At 40.1% G+C, this 22452-nt stretch overlaps 1 protein-coding gene across 1 annotated transcript in view; it reads left to right on the top strand.

Moving 5' to 3' along the window:
• Window positions 1-22452, top strand: part of LOC108718771 (junctional protein associated with coronary artery disease) — a 58308-nt gene that overhangs the window by 14130 nt on the left and 21726 nt on the right. Inside the window, exon 2 of the mRNA XM_018267198.2 lies at window positions 18740-19089. Coding sequence (XP_018122687.1) covers window positions 18788-19089 — 302 coding nt within the window. The 5' untranslated portion in view covers window positions 18740-18787. The remainder of the gene's footprint in view (window positions 1-18739; window positions 19090-22452) is intronic.

Below are 22452 nucleotides of genomic sequence, written 5' to 3'. Positions count from 1 at the left end.
TACACAGACGTTCCAGTACATACAGTGAATATGCTTTTCGTATTTATTGGCCCACTTTTTAACACTTAGGGGCAAATTCATCAAGGGTCGAATTTCGAGGGTCCCTCGAAATTCGACTGGCGAATAGAATCGAATAGAATCGAATAGGCAATTCGGGCAAATTTACGCGCTGGCGAATAGTCGAATTGGCGAATATTCGCCAGGCGAATAGGCGCTCGATCGAATATTCGCTCGAAGGATTTTCATTCGATCGAATGCCTTTTTATTCGATCAAAAACTTGGAAAACAAGCCTATGGGACTTTCCCATAGGCTTTTAAAGCAATTCGGTAGGTTTTAGGTGGTGAAGTAGGCAGTCGAAGTATTTTTAAAAAAGACAGTACTTCGACTATCGAATGGGCGAATAGTCGCAGCGTTTTTGCGCTCGATCCAGTACTTCGACTATCGAATGGCGAATAGTCGCAGCGTTTTTGCGCTCGATCTATACGAATCCTTCTACTCAGGCGAATTTACGCCAATTCGATAGTTGAGGAGCACAAAAATTCAAAGTTTTTTTACTTTGAATCCTTCACTCGAAGTTAGTGAATTGGCCCCTTATGTTTGCCAGCAATCAACCAAAAATGAATATGGCCACTGAGCCTCCGGTTGCCCCAAGAAAAAAGAGGCAAAAACTTGGAGCACAATCACCAGCAAAACACAACACTATTTTGCTTGCCCCAAGGTTATATTTCCAAAACAGAAAACCAAGAATTTGTAAAGGTGTTTGATCAGAATCTCTCCAGTTCTTCCTCCAAGTGATAAATAGTTATAAACTGGCTTGTTAGGTACAATCCTGCCAACTGCAACTATTTACAAAAGATACTGTTTTCTTGATAAAAAATGGCTGTGTCTTTCCAGAAAGAGTAGGGGTTAGGGTATGCTTTTGGCAGATGAACGTATGAATTGGGTGGAACAGAAATGTAGCCAAAATGAATTGCTTTGGGAATGTTAACAGGTACTCTATCACTCAGGAACACTTAGTGAGCAGCTTTTGCTGTTGCTAGGCTCATAGCCTACACTCAAATACACTCAAAGCAGCTTAGTGTGTTACTGGTGCAGAGCAGGAATTTCTAAGAATACAAAAGGAATTTAGTCTTTTTAAAGAGAAGGGATGAAAGAATTTACTCTAGAGAGGTTGCTTGAATGAGTGATGGACATGGGTGTATGGAGGCAGAAGCCTGGCCACCAGCAAATTATTCTTTAACAATTCTAAGTACCACTGACTGCAAACAAACTGACATGGCAAAAATATATTGCTTTTGGGTTCAATCTGAACAGTTGGACTATGGTTGGAAATGCACAGTGAGAAAGTGCTGTTCCCCAAACGACAAGCTGGAGAAACACGAGGGAATCTGACATTTGCTATTGTGACTGCCACCTCCTAAGAATCTATATGTTGCTGGCTTATGGTTCCACCTCTAAAGCTGGCCATAGACACAAATATCCGATCGTACGAATCAACGTACGATCAGACTTTCCCATCTCCCGACCCTCCACTAACCATTCAGATCAAAGTCTTACCATTCCAATCAAATAAGAACAGATCAGCCGATGTTCTGCCCCTGACAGCAATCGTATGAAAGTTATGTCTGACAAAGCTGGTGACAGTCTCCCTCTGAAAATCATACGATCGGCAATACATGCAGAGATATTATCGGCAGGCGACAGAAATTTTCTATGTAAAGCAAAGAAAGGAGGAATTGGCACACAGGAACAAATGAGATGTGGGGTAAACCCCTAAGTGTTTATTGTGTCATAAGATGCACAACGTTTCGGGGGCACGCCCCTTCGTCGGGTGATTTTTTTTTTTTTTTTTTTTTTTTTAGATTGACCTATACTAGATATTCCAATACTGTTGTGTGGATGGAATTCATATGCAGTTTGGAAATAAATAAAACGAATATAATTCAGGTTTTATGTAACAAATAGCCAACTCCATCCGGGCTGATAATGTTTGGTGATTGTTGATATACTTTAGTACCAGTTGGAAATAGCTTGCATACCTCTAGGCGATTTGCTATGCTGAGAAATCAGTTATGTATTATGGTACAGATTGTTTCCAAGGTTGTGCTATTGAGATAAAAGCATAAAAATGTGTTTACAAATCAAGGTCATGGGTCTTTGCATTTGCAACTGCGCGGACTGTCCCAGTGCAACCCAAAGGTTTGATTGTGGCTAAATTCTCATTGTGTCTTTATTTCTTTTTCTTATTCCATAAAAAAAAATTGTTTTGTTAGCTATGTGTATTGTGTGTGCCTGAGTCTTCAGACTTTAGCCCTGCATATGTTGATTAACTACAATTCCCAGCAGAAATAAAGCAGACCACTGACATCTGGAGAGCCACATGATTGAGATCTCTTTGTTATAGTCTGGGCTAATAGAACGTATCCTTACATGAGGGCCACTGAGATATCCTTTGGTACTATGACATGTTAGTTCAACCCTGGCGATTTCAAATAACATGATAGGGAGTCCAGTCATTTCTTAGACCTAAAAAAAACTTTTTTTTACACATCTCAAAGTGCCCTGAATGTTAAACCTGTATGGGCCCCAATAGATAAGAATAGATCTCTGATGGTGGCCTATAATAACTACATAGAATCAAGATTAAAGGAAAGCATACCAAACTTCTAAGTAGGGATATACCAAAGCCAGGATTTGATTTGGGATTTGGCTAAATACCAGTAATTTTTGCTAGATTAGGTTTCAATTGAATCTTTAGGGCTCAGATTCATTTAAACTGAGGGTGATTATGTAATAAGTGGCACCAAGTTTTCCCAGGTGCAGTGACCTATAGCAACCGATCAGCAGGTAGAATATATTGGTCACCTGATTCTGTTTGGCTGCCACCAACCATGAGCAAAGTGAGAAGAAGGTACCAAAAAACATACAGTTTCATTTCTATTCTATGTATTGCCCAGGGAGTCCTTATTTTTTTTAAAGGTTATGTTTTATTTGCTTTAATAGACATTACAAAAAAGAAAAAATTATAGTAATATATGAATAAACATGTGTACAGTTGAAACGTTTGTCAATGGTCCTGAATTATTTGCTTTCAAATGGTGCAGCATAGATTGAGGGTAAATTAGCATCAGAAGTCATTACAGGTACAAAGTAAAACAGATGTATTATCCGGTTGCATGATAATTTCTTGGTTGCCCATTTCCCACCAAGGACTCCATATCTTTTGAATTGTATCTGCTGTGCCTCTCGCTTTGTGGGTAAGCTTTATTTTGGGTATCGTTGAATCAACTAGGTTTATCCAGGAGTCCTTTGTGGGAGGGGTGGGTCCCATCCAGTGCATAATCACACATTTTTTAGCATAGAATAATAACGCTCTAAACCTTGATCTTGCATTACAGTACAGTGGGTACTAGGTGCTCCACTACACCCAGGAGACACACTGTGGGGGAGAATATGTGGGAATTCTAGTGTGTTCGCTAACGAGGCCATTACTTGCGACCCGTAAGCATTTATTTCTGGGCAAGACCAGATCATGTGTAGAAAGTTGGCTTCTGGAGTTCCACATCTGCCCAGGGGGTCCTTTGCAAAAGATTCGGCAGAGTACCGAACCAAATCCTAATTTGCATATGCAAATTAGGGGTGGGAATGGGAAAACATTTTTTACTTCCTTGTTTTGTGACAAAAATTCACGTGATTTCCCTCCCCGCCCCTAATTTGCATATGAATTTAGGATTTGGATTTGGTTCGGCCGAATCTGATTCCTGCTGAAAAAGGCCGAATCCCGAACTGAATCCTGGATTTGGTGCATGCCTACTTATTACACACTGACACCCAGAGGATTACTTATATCTAAAGATGCCCATGTTTTTCCATGAGTGTCAGATTCAATATCAAATTGTCCTTATAGTGGTCTTCCGTGTGTTTAGTGCTTCTCAACGAGCCGCAGTCCCCGTGCCAGATTGCAAAAGATTCCAAGTAAATCAAAAAATAGCCGGAGAGCACACCTTTATGTATTAAAAGGTTTCCATTTTTATTTCGCAGACAATCCTGCACAACATGTTTCGGCTACAACCGCCTTCATCAGGTGCACCTGATGAAGGCGGTTGTAGCCGAAACATGTTGTGCAGGATTGTCTGCGAAATAAAAATGGAAACCTTTTTCCATGAGTGCAAAACTCTGGAACATTCTCCCATTTTAATGCAAGGGATTTCTGGTATACACTGGGGTGCCACTATTGGTTAATAGGAATTTGGGGAGAAAGACACAACATTGTAGTGTTTGATATTGGCAAATGTCCTTGATGTGCAGAAGTGTTTGGGTAGAGTTAAGAGTCCTTTGTTACTGTTTGGAAACGGGCTCCAAGCTGAACAGCTGCCTTTATTATTTTTTGTGCTGTTAAAGTTAGAAATGAGTTGGAAATGAGTGAGCTAACCCTGTATCCTCAGGAAGCAACATCTATTAAGGGGATGATGTCAGCGGCTCTATAACAAAGGCTGCCGCTATAAAACAAACTGCTTTTAGACATTGATGATTTTTTTTACCCTCACATCACCATCCGGTCGATATATGCCCAGTCCTAAACAAGAATCTTCCAGGTTGCTAGGATTTTGCCAGCATGCCATGATATTAAAGCTGCCACATTTTCTGAGGGGAACAACGGTATTTTTGTCTTTAACATTGGCATCAAGCAACATTTTTACCGGCAAGGTCGGTTAAACGAACAGTAACATCAAAAAATAAGTGTTTTAAAGAAATACAAATATAATGCAGTGTTGCCCTGCACTGGTAAAACTGGCGTGTTTGATCAGAAACACTACTATAGTTTATATAAATAAGCTGCTGTGTAGCAATGGGGGCAGCCATTCAAAGGAGAAAAGGCTACACAACAGATAGCAGATAAGCTCTGTAGAACATAATGGTGTTATCTGTTATCCACGATTTAACCTGTGCCATATAGATTTTTTTCAATTTCCGCCATTGCTACACAGCAGCTTGTTTATATGAACTATAGTAGGTTTTCTGAAGCAAAAACACCAGTCTTACCAGTGAAGAGCAACACTACATTATATTTTCATTTCTTTAAAACACTTTTTTTTTTTTGGTGTTACTGTTCGTATAAAATACTGGGCAGGTGGCAATCCTATATGAAATGCAACAAATACATATTACCTAAGCCAGGGAACACACACACACTTGTGCATAGGCAGGGCCTGTTTATTGAATTTGAAGGGGTAATAAATTGTAAAGACCTACAGAGAAAAAACAAAACAATGCCCCCAGGTATAAATGAAAGTCGTGCAGGGTTTCTGCAGAGCCAGACACTTTATAACCAAAAAGAAATGCAACGCAGCAGATGTTATGTGCTCAGTGCATATTATCCCAGAACAAGCGGTAGGCTGCATAGGTGGCTATCTAGAGCACAACGGGGTGGGGGTGCAAGCTGGAATGGTGGCAATCAGTTAAGTGAACTTGGCCCAGCACTTTATTACCCACATGAGCTTGGGGCATACTACCCATAGTCTTAAGGTGGCCATACACGGGCCGATAAAAGCTGCCGACAGACCGTGTCGGCAGCTTATTGGCCCGTGTATGGGCCCCCCTGACGGGCTTCACCGATCGAGATCTGGCCAAAAGTCGGCCAGATCTCGATCGGATGGGACGAAAAATCCCGTTGGATCGCGGCCGCATCTATTTGTTGATGCGGTCCTGCGATCCGACCGTCCATTACTATTTATTAGGATCCGATCGGATCAGCTCGATATTGCCCACCTCAAGGTGGGCATATCGGGGAGCGATCCGCTCGTTTGGCGACATCGCCAAAGAGCGGATCTCTCCGTGTATGGCCACCTTAACTCTGAACAGCAGTAAAGTAGGGGTTATCTTACAACCCAAAGGCCCTGCATTTAATTATAACAAGAGCACTGGAGAGCATGGAGTTTGTATATTCTCCCAGTCTTTGTGAGGTGTTCCACCCATAATCTATGGACTGATGTGAATGAAGCAACACTTTTTGTGTAATTTTCACAGTTATGTATAAATGCAGCCTCATTATCAAAAAATGGGAAAGTAATGCTTTAAATGGGTGCCATATTTTTGTGCACTTTGTCTTCTGCCATCATGGAATTTGCACCTCTCTTTGTATGTGGGTGTCATGGCAGCACTGCATAAAGGAGGGGTGAGTGTTGGGCAGTATTGGGGCATCCCCTGGCACACCCCTAGTTCATGCATCATTTAAAACAAGTAATCATGGAGTGGAAGGGTTGGCAACGAAATAGGGAGTCCTGTACTTACTGCCTGATTATTGTCAGAACTGTGGACAAATTGCAGCATAGGAATATCCCGGTGGAGTCTGTGCCCCCCATTAAACTAGTGATATAATATAGTTATAATACACAAAAGCCATGAATATCTTGTAAATTATATCCTTATAAACGGTGAGTAGTGATGTCATCAGTTATAAACGGTGAGTAGTGATGTAATTTCTGTCACATGACTCACTAAAATTTGTGTATTATAATTAATAAAGTACCCCCAGTTGTAAAATATGAGGATATTATAAGTTACCTCGGAGTTCCATGACCTGTATAAAAACACTCGGCCTTCGGCCTCGCGTTTTTATATGGTCATGAAACTCCTCGGTAACTTATAATATCCTTATATTTTACAAGAGGGGGTACTTTATTCACTATATAATACACTGTACCAGTGCCCCTTGCAGGGGGCCTTGGGTTTTCAAATTTTTATTTAATGAAAGCTGATGACAATGTAATAGAAATGAATATTTATGGACATGTAAAACCCAGAATGTGCAATTCTGATGTGTGAGGGCAGCAGTTTTAATAATAATACTCTTTTGAGAAAAAAACTGCACCTTTCAGCTAAGAGCGAAACAGCTGCTTCCTCAAGTCTTTCCAGATTCCATGAGTCAGGAAGATATTGCCCCAGTCATTTCAAGCTTTTGAGGATCTTGTAAATGTTTCCATACACGTATGATTTTGGGCTGCTCAATGAGACTTTGTGCACAAATATTGTCACCAACAGATTACTAGTCCGGAGAGCTGGTGAACACTTCTACTAACTCCAAATATAAATATTTGTCTATTAATTTTCCAGGTACCGCCACCACAAAGAAGTTCAGCTTATGTCATAGGACATTCTTGGATAAGTGACAGTCTACACCATCGTTGTCCAACTATGTTTCCATTAAGTAGGCCAATTATATGTATTACATGTTCAAGGGCCAGATTATAATATAACAATGAAGCAACCCAGTGGAACACTTGGGCAGTCAGCAGGACCATATCTCTTGAAATGCCGCAACTGCCTTGCAGGCTTTTAGCTAAACAACCCTGGTGTACACTGAAGATGGCATTTCAACGTTATCAATCATTTAAGCTTGGGCCTTTGCTATGAGTGTTGGGGTTATTAGGCCTCTTCCAAAAAAATCCAATGAATATAGGATGGGGAGAATGGAGAACTGTAAAGGGTGTAGAGCTCTCATTCACTCTGCAAAACAGTGGCACCACAGGGCTTTAGATTGCAGCATGGAGTGGTTAAGGAATGTTAGAGTATAGGCAAGTGAGATCAAGAGATTTCATTACTCATTCTATATTTTCAGTAGTTCACTAGTCTAAATAGATACCTGTTATTCCCCACATGCCTCTGCCAGAGACCACACTAGATGCTGGTTCACCCTAGAAAGCATTCCAAATAGGAGTTAGTAATGGGCGAATTTATTCGCCAGGCGCGAATTCCGGCAATTCGCCACCGGTGAATAAATTTGTGAAACTGCCACGAAAATTCGTCGGCGTCAAAAAAAATGGACGCTGGCATCCATTTGGACATTTCCGCCGGCGAATGTGAGCTGGTGTCCATTTTTGGAATGGACGCGGCGTCAAAAACGGACACCAGCGTCAAAAACGAATTTTCACAGGAAATTCGCTAATTTTTGTACGAAGCAGCCCAAATTCGCCCTTCACTAGGAGTTAGCAATTACCACCTTAGAACATAAATCTATACAGGGTGTCATACATTTATTAGGAAACACTGTTTAATGTCTTCTTCCTTTTCACACGTCTTCCTTAACCAATTTGATTAGGAGTGCCTGGTTTTCAAAGGCGTTGTCTGTTTGTGTAGATTGGTGTCCAGTTAATAACAACACCACCGCCACAGAAATCTCAGCTATCTGCTCCTCCTGCACCCAATCCCCACCCTATTATTTGTTTTCAAAAGTTGACTCCGTTGTGCAATATTGTTGTCCAAGTTTGCTCTTTGTGTGGGGGGCTCGGTTCAGTTCCCTCTGGGAATTGGGGTGAACTTTATTTTCACTCACTGATAAACATGCTCCTTTGATGGGTTTAATACATTCTATGCAGTCAGGCAGTGCAGGCTGATCACTGACCTATGCAAGGGCTATTTACAGTATTTTTGTTAGAGGTTGGGTGTTTATTCTACATATTATATACATTGTTGAACTGTTTCACATGTCAGTACTGCTCTAGTTAGTTCATTCTAACTGTGGGGTTTTACATAAGAATTCCATTTTCTGTACTCCTCTACAGACCACAGTTGGTGTTGCTACAGTCAAAGGTAGAATTCCTCACAAATGATTAAAACAGGACCTTTTTTTCTCTTTGCCCCTCCTGGTCTCCCGTTTTGCATTGAGATGTAGAACAGAACTTAACGCAGCATCACTAAAAACTCATATCCAAAATTAATGAGTGTAATATTCATTTTCTATTTTGAGCGTGCATAAATCATTCAGGAATGATACAGTGGGAGTTTAAATTCTGTCAGAGAGTTGTACTAAATACCCAAGCTACAAAGAGGGCATTTATGTAATATAATTAAGGGTACAGAAAGGAAAGGGTAATAGATATTTTGAAGGTAATGTGTGAAACCAAAGCTATAGATCTGTGTGGCTCTTTCATTGTGATATCTATAACATAAAAATGGGAATAGATGAATAATTTATTGATGGCATTAGCTTTCCAGGTGTCAGCATATTGCAAATTACAGTAGATCATGGGACTATAGAATATATTCAATATGCTTTTGAGAGGAAACAAATACTAATGGACATTTTTAATTTCCCTAGTCTTTAGTAGTGTCCTGGGGATGGAGTTGCTCACTTTTTTTGGATAAAAATTGCAGACCATCTTCTGTCCTGTAAATAGCATTGATATTAATAATACTGGCAAAATGTTGCAACATAAAAGGAAATATCGGTGGTGTAACAGGGACAAATAAAGGAGCCATAGTTGGGGCCAATCAAGAGCATAATTGAGCAGATTGGATGTTGCTGTGAAGGGGTGGGATTGGGTTAGATTAAGGGTGCAACAATAAGTGTGCATAAATTAAATACCAATTATATTATGTAGTTACAGAATGGGGAAGTGGTGGAACTACCATACAATAGACCCTGCTTCTGTGTGGCTCCATTTTCACCCTTGTTCCTGCCTATTTCGCCACACGTGGACATGAGAAGGTTGTTGGGGCTGAGGGTGCAGATCATCAGTGGGGCCAATTCCTGGTGTTGATCAAAAGGATTGTGGAGTGTGTTCATCAGTGGGGCCCCAATTTTTTTTTTTTGCACGGGGGAGGGCAGCTGAATCACGTTAAGCCACTGGCCACACATATTTTTTTCATGGCTAGGTTTGAGAAATACCAGGCTGGTGGCAACCTGGTCACAGAGCAGCTGATAACTCTTTACAGCATAAAAAAAACCATCATTTATATAAAGTAGGATAGTTTGATATATGGCCCTTGTTATTATACAACAACTCCCGGTAACTTGAATGTGATTGATGGCTGTGAATTGTACAACATTTCAGTGCAAAGTTACATCTATTTGCACCCCTAAAAACTGCTCCGGTGGTTATAATCCCCTTACTGTCACCACAGCTTTCTATAGAGAATGCTTTAGCATTTGACTAGATGACTCTTTGGGTTTAGGGCTTGCTTAATTCAATTGGCTTATTATTACACTGTATCTGCAGGTGGTCTTCTATAGAAGCAATCACAGTGAAACAAATATGAGTTAGCAAAGGAGTCTGGCCCTTTTCCAGAAGCAGAGACCTTCGACAGCCTCTCTCAGAAAAGGAAAGTTAACTTCATAACAAGTTCAAGACGTAACCTCTTCAACCTTGCCTGTGGACGGCTTAGGATAATACACAGACTTTGTTAGTTTAACATGTTAGTTACCCTTCTCCACTGTTATTGTTAAGCATGTGTATGCTGGAAACTGTGTCCCCAAGCCGGGTTATTAGAAACCCTCCCATAATGCCAAGAGAACAAGGGTGCAGTCAGCACATGTCGCTTGTTTGTGTATCTTTACACTAGACTCTGTAAAGGATAGGATCCTTAGAAAAAGCTGCCTGTTTTATTCTTGGAGACAGGCCAGAAGTGAGATCCAGCTGTAAGCTGGGGGATTGACATCAAACAAGGAAAAAAATAGCTTCCTCTGCCATTTATGGTGAGTTCTTGGCTCTGTGAGTGGGGCAGGGCAGAACACAATGAGACAAGCAGCACTGGGTTCCTTGTCTTCTCCCTCTTCTTGGGAGGCCTCTACAGTGGATAAACAGAGAAGGGCTTGTCAGGTATTTTATTGTGTTTTAGGAAATCAAGTAAAATGGAAAAGATATAACAAACAAATGAAAAGGATAGAATTAGTTCAAAAGGTAGGGAGGATGTTGGGTGTTATAGATTTCCAGCAACTGGCTGGCCACCGGATGCCTATTATTATAAGGTATTATCCAAAATGCTTGGGATCTGGGGTTTTCCGGACAACAAATCTTTCCATAATTTGGATCTTCGTACCTAGTCTACCAGAAAACATTTAATAAACCAAATAGGTTGGTTCTGCTTCGAATAAGGATTAATTTTATCTGGATCAAGTACAAGCTACTGTTTTATTATAACAAAGAAAAAGTAAATCATTTTTAAAATGTTGATTATTTAGATAAAATGGAGTCTATGGGAGAAAACCTTTTCATAATTTAAAGATTTCTGGATAACAGGTTTCCGGATAACTGATCCCATACCTGTACCAGAAATGCTGATTAGAGGATTTATGTCTAATCTGCACCTAGGTCAGGATAAGGCCTAGGTATGGCACGTTGGATTAACTCCGTAAAATATCTGTCCCTGCCTATATTTGCTATTGGCCAGTTGTGTGAATGTGCACTTCCGCCATGACTTTGCATAACTACCCAACATTTTCTTACAGTATCATAGTCTTCTCCAAAGATTATACTAGTAGTGCATTGCCACCCATTTCACTATGGAACATTGTTATCCATTCTCATTTACCTTTGATTGCTGCTGCTCTTTAAATGTCAGCTAGGGATGCAATTAATCGATAATTTTTGCATATAGTTAAATTGGGTTGAAAAAAGACAAAGTCCATCAAGTTCAACCCCTCCAAATGAAAACCCAGCATCCATACACACACCCCTCCCTACTTTCACATAAATTATATATACCTATATCTTTACTAACTATAGAGTTTAGTATTACAATACAAAAAGTAGGACGGGTTCAGGTTTAGTTGGGTACGGGTCAAGTTTTTCTCGACCTGCACATCACTAGTTTTATATACTGTGTAGTTACCATGATAGAATTACCAATGTGTTTTGCAACTCGAAGAGGCAGGTGTTAATTGTGAGATTTGCGTGAATGGAGAGTGAAGTTTTGGGAAACCGCCAAGGTAAAGATGTTAGAACAGCATTGTATGTATTGGAAGAGTTCATACTGTATGTTGAGGATTTCACGTACCAATCATTTGAACTGAAGAAGCTGCTCGGATGAGTAGTAAAACGTCTTCAATAATTACTTAGCGAGTCCAGTTGATCTAAAATTACTTATACTAGATATACCATGACCTGGATGAATGAAAACCTTCATCGACAGCCACCCGTGAGCCACATTCTAATGTAAGAGGGGTTGGGGAGCAACATAAGCATGAAAATAGTTCCTGAGGATTCCAACGAAGGGCTGTGATTGGCTATTTGGTAGCCCTATGTGGACTGGCAGCCTACAGGAGGCTCTGTTTGGCAGTACACCTGTTTTTTATACAACCAAAGCTTGCCTCAAGCCTGAAATTCAAGAATAAGCACCTGCTTTGAGGCCACTGGGAGCAACATCCAAGGGATTGGGGAGCAACATGTTGCTTACGAACTACTGGTTGGGGATCATTGGAGCCAAATCCCAAACCAAATTGTGGATTTGGTGCATCTCTAATTGTAAATGAAAGTAATATAAACAAATACTTTGCCCTCGTTTTAAAACTGCATTACTTAAAGGGGCGGTTGACCTTTAAGTTAACTTTTAGTATGTTATGGAATGGCCAATTCTAAGCAACTTTCCAATTAGCCTTCATTTTTTGCTTTTAACATTTCCAACTTTCAAACGGGGGTCATTGAACCCATCTAAAAACAAATGCTCTGTAAGACTACACATTTATAGTTACTGTTATTTTTTATGACTCATCTTTCTATTCAGGCCTCTCCTATTCATATTCCAGTCTCTTATTCGAATCAATGCATGGTTTCTATAGTAATTTGGACCCTAGCAACCAGATTTCTGAAACTGCATAGTTGCTGAATAAAAATCTAAATAACTCAAAAACCACAAATAAATATAAAAATAATGAAAACCAATTGCAATTGGCGCAGAATATCCCAAAGTATATTATACTCAGAGTAATTTAAAGGTAAACATCCCCTTCAAAGAATCGCTATAACATGATCATGGTCAGCAGATTTTTTTTGGTCTGGTGGAACCTAAGGTGCATTCCAGAGTAGAGCTGATACAAAGCATTTATGCAGCCCTATGCCTAGACTTAGCTTTAATTATGAGATATTTGGCTGATTTGTGTGATCCGGGGCTGCCAAAAAGAATAACATTTCTTCTTTGATTTTCATTGTATTCCTCATTTCCTGCTCAGGATGATCTACTCCAATATTCCCCAGGTGGATGGAAAAAGAACATACTGTACACACGCTCTGTTCTGAAGCATCTTTATATGGCCACCTTGACTGACAGTCTCACGTGTCCCATCCTGATCCCTCCTCCTGTGACTGACAGTTCTCCGTACATAAATATAGAGACATAAACTGTCTATTTATAAACTGTATTTATGAATGGGTTTCTACAAAATATTAGATCAGGTATATATTACAATGGGGAGACCCCTTGAGTGGGCTAGGGGTAGCAATGAAGGGGTCATTTAAATGGAAACTCCCAGGGTAATTCTAAAGAAGATGGGGTGGGAATATTTATATAGGGGTAATGCAATACCCAGTAATACATCCGCACATAAAGTCACTTGCAGCAACCAATTAAATGGATACTTTCAAATAGTAGAGCAGTAAATGGTACCTGCACATTTGTCGCAATGGGTTACCGAAACTTATCCCTGAACTGAAAATATTTCAATGATATTATACTAAGAAATCAGATGTTACATTACTTTATAATAAGATAATATTACATTTTCTGTTGTCGCTGTAACTGTGGAGTTACATCAGCTTCCTATCGCTGGAATGAAAATGTTTCAATGATATTCTACAGATATGGGACCTGTTATCCAGAATGGGTTTTCAGGATAAGGGATCTTTCTGTAAAATGGCTCTCTATACACACACACACATATATATATATAATAAACAAGTACAAGGTACATTTTTACTATTACAGAGTAAAAAGGAAATCATTTTTCAAAATTTTAATTATTTGGTTAAAATGGAGTCTGTGTGATACAGCCTTTCTGTAATTCTGAGCTTTCTGGGTAACATGTTTGTGGATTTACAGATCCTATACCTGTTTTCGGGCAAAACATCATGAAGGTTATTAGCATCTTCAAATGGTTCAGGGGGATCTCTGCCACTGTCTTCTACCTGACCTTGACAGGTTTTAAAAGGTTTTTTTTTTCAGATTTCAGGGTTGGGGCATAATACTTTTTTTTTTTTTTTTTTATAAAAAAAACTCAAACAATTCGAGTTTTTTTTAAACCCGAAATTTTGAGTTTTGACCAAAAATACAACTCCAAATCTCAACTTGAACATTAATAAATCTGCCACTTAGAGGGCTAATGTTAAATAAATATGTTGCCTGTAGCCTCTGTCTCTAGTAGTATGTTGTTAGTGATGGGTTTAAAGGAGAAGTAAACCCTAAAGTTAAAAAAAACCTACCCCTCCAGCCTAGCTGCTACCCCGGGCAAATGCCCCATAGTCTTTACTTACCCCTCGGTGCAGATTCTGTCCGGTGGAGTTCACGGGCCTTCAGCCGCTTCTGTAATCTTCGGGTCTTCTCCCGGTGCTTCTGCAATTTCAGTGAGTTTTGGCGCATGCCAAAGAGAAGAAGATGGCTGCCGTGAACTCCGCTGGACAGAATCTGAGGGGTAAGTAAAGACTTAAGCTCCCCATAGACGCGACGATCCTTCTTGCCGAACGACCGATTTTAGGGAAGCCCAACCAATCCTTCGAAATTATCGTGCGGTTAGTGGGATTTGATCGGCCAGGTCAAAAAATCTTTGTCGGCCCCAGTGCAATGTATCTATGTTTGCAGGGCCAATCAGGCAGCTCCCCTTTGTTTTCCTGGCAAATTGGTCTTTTTAGTTGATGGTAGATTCGTACGATAATTCTGAGAAGATCGTGGTCTCACGATCAGGATCTGATCTTTTAAAAATCTCAACATCTATGGCCAGCTTTAGGGGCATTTGCCCAGGGGGCAGCTAGGCAGGGGGGGGGAAGGGGGATCTATGTAGGGTAGGGGTTTTTTAACTTTAGGGTTTGCTTCTCCTTTAAGACTGGGGTGGGTGTGGAGTAGATGTTGCAGCAGGAGGAACATTTTCTGCCATTTAAACATACACAAGTGGATACAAATACAGAGGACATAACTGATCTAGTTGTGTGTCCTTTCTAATAACAATTGAATTAATAAATGATGGCCAAGGGTTGGGAAAACATAATTTCTGTACATTGTGTCTTGGATGGGAAGATTTGCAAATGTATTTCCTTTGTCTTAAATGATCAAATCACTGGCCAATAAAAGAATAGTAAAAAAATGCACGGAGCACTTGTGTCTGTCCCGCTGCCAGATTGCTGTGGTTTTATCATGTACATTATGTTCACACGGTTTTAAAATGAAGCCTATAAACAACACATTCCCATGCTTAGTACTCCTGCTAAACCCATTACTTCACATGCTCGGCTTGATTGTTTTTACAGTTAAAAACTGTGAATATTCCTGTTTAAGTATTGGCGTACAGTTGGTCAGTCCCATTTAGCAGCTTATTATCTCCTATGGAAGGATTAAGTCATCGTTAAAATAACAATAGTATTAATTTGCCTAAGCGTAGCTAACGGCACTGTTTTCTGTTCATTCATTAGGTACATTGCTCTCTGTATTACAGGTCTGAGTAATTACATTATTTTTAAACTGCTTTCACACGTGGCATAGCATTTTTCCCTTTCAGGTATTGAGGCTGAATTACAGAAAGGAAAAAGAGGAAGAGAAGATAGAAAGAGAAAGGCAAACAATGCTTTCAATTGCATTACATACGGTACACAAATAAAAAAAAATTGGTAATAAATCTTTAATACACAAAAACCATGAATTATATCTTTATAAACGGTGAGTTCTGATGTCATCAGTTATAAACGTGACTCACTGAAACTTGTGTATTATAATAAATAAAGTACCCCCTGTTGCAAAATAGGAGGATATTAGAAGTCACCTCCTGTATAAAAACATGGTCATGGAACTCCTAAGTAACTTATAATATAATATCCTTATATTTTACAAGAGGGGGTACTTTAATCACTATATATCACAAAAATGCCTTAGAGTTATGTTTTATTTAAGTAAAGGTGTTGCTCACCTTTGCATTAACATTTACGTATGGTGTAGAGAGTGATATTCTGAGACATCTGCAATTGTTTTTCATTTTTTATGTTTTTCGAGTCATTTAGCTCTCCAGTTTGCAATTTCACCAATCTGGTTGCTAGGGTCCACACTACCCTAGCCACCATGTATAGATTTTAATAAGAGACTGGAATATGAATAGGAGAGGAGCATTGGCAATACATTTGTAGCCTTGCAGAGCATTTGATTTTTAGATGGGGGGTTGAAAGATGGAAAGAGACAAAAGAAGGAAAATTGTTCAAAAACTATAAAAAAAATTGCTTAGAATTTGCCATTCTATAACATACTAAAAATTCAATTAAAGGTGAACCACCCCTTTGAGCACAAAATGTTTGGGTTGACATTCCCTTAAAGGAACGGCAATAGGTAAGGTGCACAATTATAGTCGATATCAGTAATCCCCAACCAGTAGCTTGTGAGTAACATGTTGCTCTCCAACCTCTTGGATGTTGCTCTCAGTGGCCTCAAAACAGGTGATTATGTTTTTAATTTTTGGCTTGAAGGTAAGATTTAGTTACATAAAAACTTTGTGGTTTGCCAAACAGAGCCTGTTAGTAGGCTGCAAATCCTCATAGGGGCTACCAAATAGCCAATCACAGCCCATATTTGGCACCCCCATGAAATGTGTGCATGCTTGTGTTGGGGACCCCTGGTCTATATTGACTGTGCACTACTTTAAAGGACTACTGCCATCTCAAGTGATCACCAGCTGAGAGTGGTTGCAGGTAGCGGGGGGTACCACGTAGGGACACTGTTCATGGAAGAACTTTTTCATTCAGATATTTTTTTATTGACATCGCTCTACCCAGTGATACATATTGTTTTAGCCATTGCAGATGTAAGGCAGTGCTTACATTGATTTCCTGCTCTCTAACACATTATCCATCTCTCACCATTAAGTTTTGGGTGTGAAAGGAAAATTGCTTACTGTATATATTGCTCGTATATCACTTCATACCTACAGTATGTTTTCAAGCAATGTATGACTGTTGTCCAAGTTTTACTTTCATCTTATTGCATCCTTGGGGCTTCTGGCCTACGGTTCAATTCCGACACACACAGCATGCTTATTCATTAATTTTTCTTGCCCAAGTAAAACAGGTTTGGCAACTGGTGTCATTAAAAGGGAAGTTAATACAACCCCATTCTTTGGATACAAGGTGGGAGAACTCATTGCTTGTTTGCTCACCTACAGTATATACGTAAATTGGCTATTTGACGTGTGTCCTAGTGAGCCTTGACAGAGTAGAATCATGGGTTTCCCAGCAAGATGGTTTGATTTTGGTTACTCAAGGTAAGGGTAGAACTCAAAGGGCGATTTTACCTGCGATACCTTTCCGACGCAATGAGACTAATAGCAGTGTCACGTCGGATGCGCCGAATCTAATGTAAGTAATAGAAATGTCACACATAGAAGCTGATTGCATCCGGTGCGACACAACTGTCGGATGTGAACGATGCATGTTGCGTCTTCATCCAACAGTCGTCAGGGTTGTATTCAGGTTTCGATGCCACACTAGGCATCGGACCTGAACATGGCTCTACTTTGTGCGCGCTGACGTCACGCGCCGTATTCAGCGCAAGTGATGCCAGCGCCCAGCGTAATGTACTTCTGCATTCTTCCTCGGTCCCCTCACCCCCTCAGCTCCATCACCAGATTTCCTATGGAAATCCGTGGCAGAGGGTGGGGAGGGTTTTATAAAAAACAAAAAAAATTGGCACCCTTAGGGCCTGCATTTATAAATAGCCCGCTGTCATGAATTTTATATTGTGTGTGTGTGTGTGTGTGTATACATACTGTATAGAGACAGCAGCCCAGAGCATGTGCTGTGAATAAGCAGAAAAAAATTGGGAGCTACTGGGGGGCTTCTAAAGTGGCACAAATTTTTCTCTGCTGAAAGTGGCCTCGGGCTGGTACACGACTCAAAATATAAGGTTTAAAGGGGTGGTTAACCTTTAAATTAACTTTTAGTATGTTATAGAATGACAGATTCTAAGCAACTTTTTAATTGTTCTTCATTATTTATGTTTTAGTGTGTTTTCATTATTTCTTCTGTCTCTTTCCAGCTTTCAAACTGGGGTCACTGACCTCATCTAAAAACCAAATGCTCTGTCAGGCTACAAATGTGTTTAGTGCTACTTTTTATTGCTCATCTTTCTATTCAAGGCTTCCTCCTATTCATATCTTATTCAAATCAATGCATGGTTGCCAAGGTTCTTTGGACCCTAGCAACCAAATTGCTGAAACTGCAAACTGGAGAGCTGCCGAGCAAAAAGCTAAATAACTCAAAAACCGTAAATAATAAAAAATGAAAACCAATTGCAAATTGTCTGTACATCGTACTAAAAACTAAATCAAAGGGGAACAACCCCTTTAATATTTGCAGCCTAAATGAGCTTTAGTTCTCCTCTAATCTGTGCAGGTTTCACATTTTACTCTGCCTTTTCTTTTACGTGAAGGTATCCGCGTTCCACATGCAAGGCAAAGCGAGGGATTGCTGAAATTCTGCCATCCCTTCCTTTTAGTGCACATCATGCTTTCAGTTCTTTAGAACTTTTACCATTTCCTAAACGGTTTCCTGATCCTAAAGCACCTTCTCAAATAAGCCGAGTCAGCAGCATAATCTCATCCCCGCGCTGGCTGCACACACACCATTGTTATCTTGGCAGGAGCCACATATTACTCATGGGTGCATCTGCATGTAATTTACCATTAGGTAACTAATCAAAGAATGCTATGAAAGAAGCATGTGAAAGGTCCATCGTCCAGTACGCAACGAGCGTCTCTTATTCTCCTCTCTCTCCTTACAGTGATGGAAGGCCCTTTGGAAGTAACGTTTTACCTGGCATAGCGGCAGTATGTTCAGTGTTGAGGATCTCCTTGTTTCTCATGGGTACAAAGTATCTAAGAACTCTTCTTCCTCTTACCAACCCAGGAGTGAAGGCTACCAACAGGACCCAACAGACAGCAGGACTGGCAATGGATTGTTAAATGGTTATCAGGCAGACCCAGAGGTATTTGCAGCCGATCCCTATCCTCTTGCTAAGGGCTTCTATGGTGACAGCGATAAGAGTTGTGCGAACAGGAGACGACAGTTGAGCTCCACCGGGAATCCCAGGGGCCAGAGATGTTTGGAAGCATGTCATACTTCAGAAACAGGGTATGTAGTCCAAGGTCTGCTCATTATAAACTGGATTCTGCTGACTCGTAGCGTGCCTGAGACAGAACAGAGCACGGCTGTGCCTTTTATTGCTAACTCATTTTGTAAAGTGCACAGTGACCTCTATATTTAGCAACTGAGCACTTGGAACAACGCTCTATTGTTCTCCAAGTTTACAGCTTGGTAACTAAAAAGTTAAGATTAACATAATTTTTTGTATATTTTTATTTTTCTGTGAAAGCGAGAACGCTGAGAGTTGTAGTTTAACAATATCAGACATTTAGAACACTTTTGGAATTGTATTGGTAGCTTGGTGCCAACATGCAGTTTCAAGACATGGAAATCTGAGAACTTTTAACAACTTAATTTGCTTACAATACACACGATTTGGCGAGTCATGTGACATAAATAGGAAGCGATATAGCTGATGACATTACGCTACACAATAAATGTAAAATATATTTCACAGGTTACTTTGAGGCAAAGGTTAAACATTTAAAATGCATAAAATCTAGGGATGCACCGAATCCACTATTTTGGATTCGGCCGAACCCCCAAATCCTTTGCAACAGATTTGGGCGAATACTGCACCGAATCCTAATTTGCATATGAAAATTAGGGGTGGGAAGGGGGAAACATTTTTACTTCCTTGTTTTGTTACAAAAAGTCACTCCCTGCCTTTAATTTGCATATGCAAATTAGGATTCGGATTTGGTTTGGCTGGGCAGTAGGATTCGGCCGAATCCGAATCTTGCTGAAAAATGCAGGACCCTGACCAAATCCCGAACTGAATCCTGGATTCGGTGCATCCCTAATATAATCTCAATTTAATCTGAAGTAGGTTTTACGGAACTTCTGTAAAAGGGGCGCAGTTTGGACAGATAAGGCGGAGCTAGGGTAGGTTGGGGGAGTGGTCATATAGGGACCAACCTCTCTTTATGGTAATCGTGTGTGTCACAGAAAAGTGACAAAGACAAAAAAGGGTTTTGCTACTGTAATGAATATATATGCATAGTTTGCTCTGGCTTACCCTACAGTAAGGAGTAGGGATGCAACAACACCATTATTTTAGGATTCTGACAAATCTCAAATCCTTTATGAAAGACTCGGCAGAATACCAACCAAATCAGAATCATAATTTGCATGTGTATAGTAGGGAAATGAGGGGGAAGGAAAACTGCACGTGATAAAGTCACATGATTTTTTGGCTTCGGATTCGGTTTGGCCAGGCACTTGCATTCAGCCATTTTCGGCTGAAAAAGGGCAAATCTTGGCCGAATCCTGAACCGAATACTGGATTCAGTGCATCCTTAGTAAGGAGCTTATATACACTGTATATGTATGGGATTCATTATCCGGAAACCCATTGTCCAAAAAGCTTTTAATTATGGAAAGTCCATTTTATCCATATAATCCAGATTTTTTTAAATATTTATCTTTTTTTCAATAATAATAAAACCAGACCTTGTACTTGATCCAAACAAAGATATAACTAATCCTTATTGGGTTTATTTCATGTTTACATGATGTTCTAGTAGTCTTAAGGTATGGAGATCCAAATTACGGAAAGAAAATCCCAGGTCCCAAGCATTCTGGATAACAGGTCCCATACCTGTATTGGAAAATTATAGCAAAGGCTTTTGTTAGTGGATCTGATATACTTTGACAAACTGTTCGCCTGATGATCCTTAATCTGTTCCCAGGCAACCTGCCACTCCGGTAGGTTTCTGAATGAACCTTTGTGATATTTATGAGCCCCAACATGGAACCTACCTCTCTACCCAAATGCAAATGATTGAAGAAAAATACAGGTTGACTCTATATTCTAAAAAAGGGGGTCCTGAGATCTTACTTTCAACCCTTTTAGCCAAACAATCCAGGAACAATCCAGGATGTGAACAGCCATTAAATGATGCCATGCCAAGGAAAACACCACCTCTCTGTTTGTGCAGGTGTTGGGCGATTATCACCCTCATCTATTTATTTTCTAACGGGTGCTATTTCACCGTGTTATGCTCTGAACCAAAGTTAGAAAAGTTGCCAGTAGCTGTAGAGATTTCCAGTGGGGAAAATATCATCAGCTTGTAATTAGGGTTTATATTTAATTCTTATTAATAAATATACAGTATTGTGCAGTTCTATGGACACTATTGCCACATCACTTTTCGCATCCTCAACTTACCCCACAAAGGGTCATTATACAGAACATGGCTTACTCTGGCCTGTAATTGTAGGCCAGAGAGTGGTAAAGTCCTGCATTGGGTCAGGTACCCATGGAATGCCCGCAAAGTGGTTGGGTTTTGGGCAGCAATGTCAGATTCCCTTATTGTTTGGGTAGTTCTCAGGTAACCTACCTGAATACCTGACTAAGGTGTAGGACTGGTCCCTCCAAATCCCTCCGGCACATAGCCGTCCCCATGGCCGTCTTATTAGGCTCCGGCGAAGCGTCAACGCCAGTTAACAGTGATGTCACTTCTGGTTTTGTGGGACCCAGATTGGAAGACATGAACTGGCAAGGTGAAAGCTCTGGAATATGCTAGAGGGCTGCTGTATACTGCCATAGACTCCTGCTTTATATTGGACTTGTGTGAAGCTATATTTATGTAATTTAGTTAATGGAGAACTGAACTCTACAAATGCCATATTTTATATACTAAAGTTATTGCACCAGCCTAAAGTTTCAGCTTGTCAATAGCAGCAATGATCCAGGACTTCAAACTTGTCACAGGGGGTCACCATCTTGGAAAGTGTCTGTGACACTCACATGCTCAGTGGGCTCTGAGCAGCTGTTGAGAAGCTCAGCTTAGGGCTCGTCACTAATTATCCAGCAGAAAATGAGGTTGGTCTGTAATATAAGCTGATGCTACAGGGCTGATTATTCAATTCTGATGCTAATTGCACTGGTTTCTGTGCTGCCATGTAGTAATTATCTGTATTATTTACTAATCAGCCTTATATTGTGACATTTCTATTCTATGTGTACTGTATATTGTGAGTGGGTCCCTAAGCTCAGTAAGTGACAGCAGCACAGAGCATGTGCAGTGAATCGGCAGAAAAGAAGATGGGGAGCTACTGGGGCATCTTTGGAGACACAGATCTTTACTGCTAAAGGGCTGTGGTTACCTTGGGCTGGAACAACATAATGTACAACATTTTAAGCTACAGTTCTCCTTTAAGGGCCTTGTAATATAACTCCCAGAATCCCACAGATGCTGATTTGAGGCAACTGAACCCAACTATTGATATATAAATTATTTTCCTAAATTTCACTGGTTGTTTACTTATGGTATCAAAAATAAACATTCTGCAAATTTTCACTGACCTTCAGCCAGGAAACTGTACTATAAAAAAATTGATCAGATA

The sequence above is a fragment of the Xenopus laevis genome, chromosome 6L, assembly GCF_017654675.1.
Source record: "Xenopus laevis strain J_2021 chromosome 6L, Xenopus_laevis_v10.1, whole genome shotgun sequence".
NCBI classification, from domain to species: domain Eukaryota; kingdom Metazoa; phylum Chordata; class Amphibia; order Anura; family Pipidae; genus Xenopus; species Xenopus laevis.
This window is presented reverse-complemented; position numbering and strand designations above follow the sequence as displayed.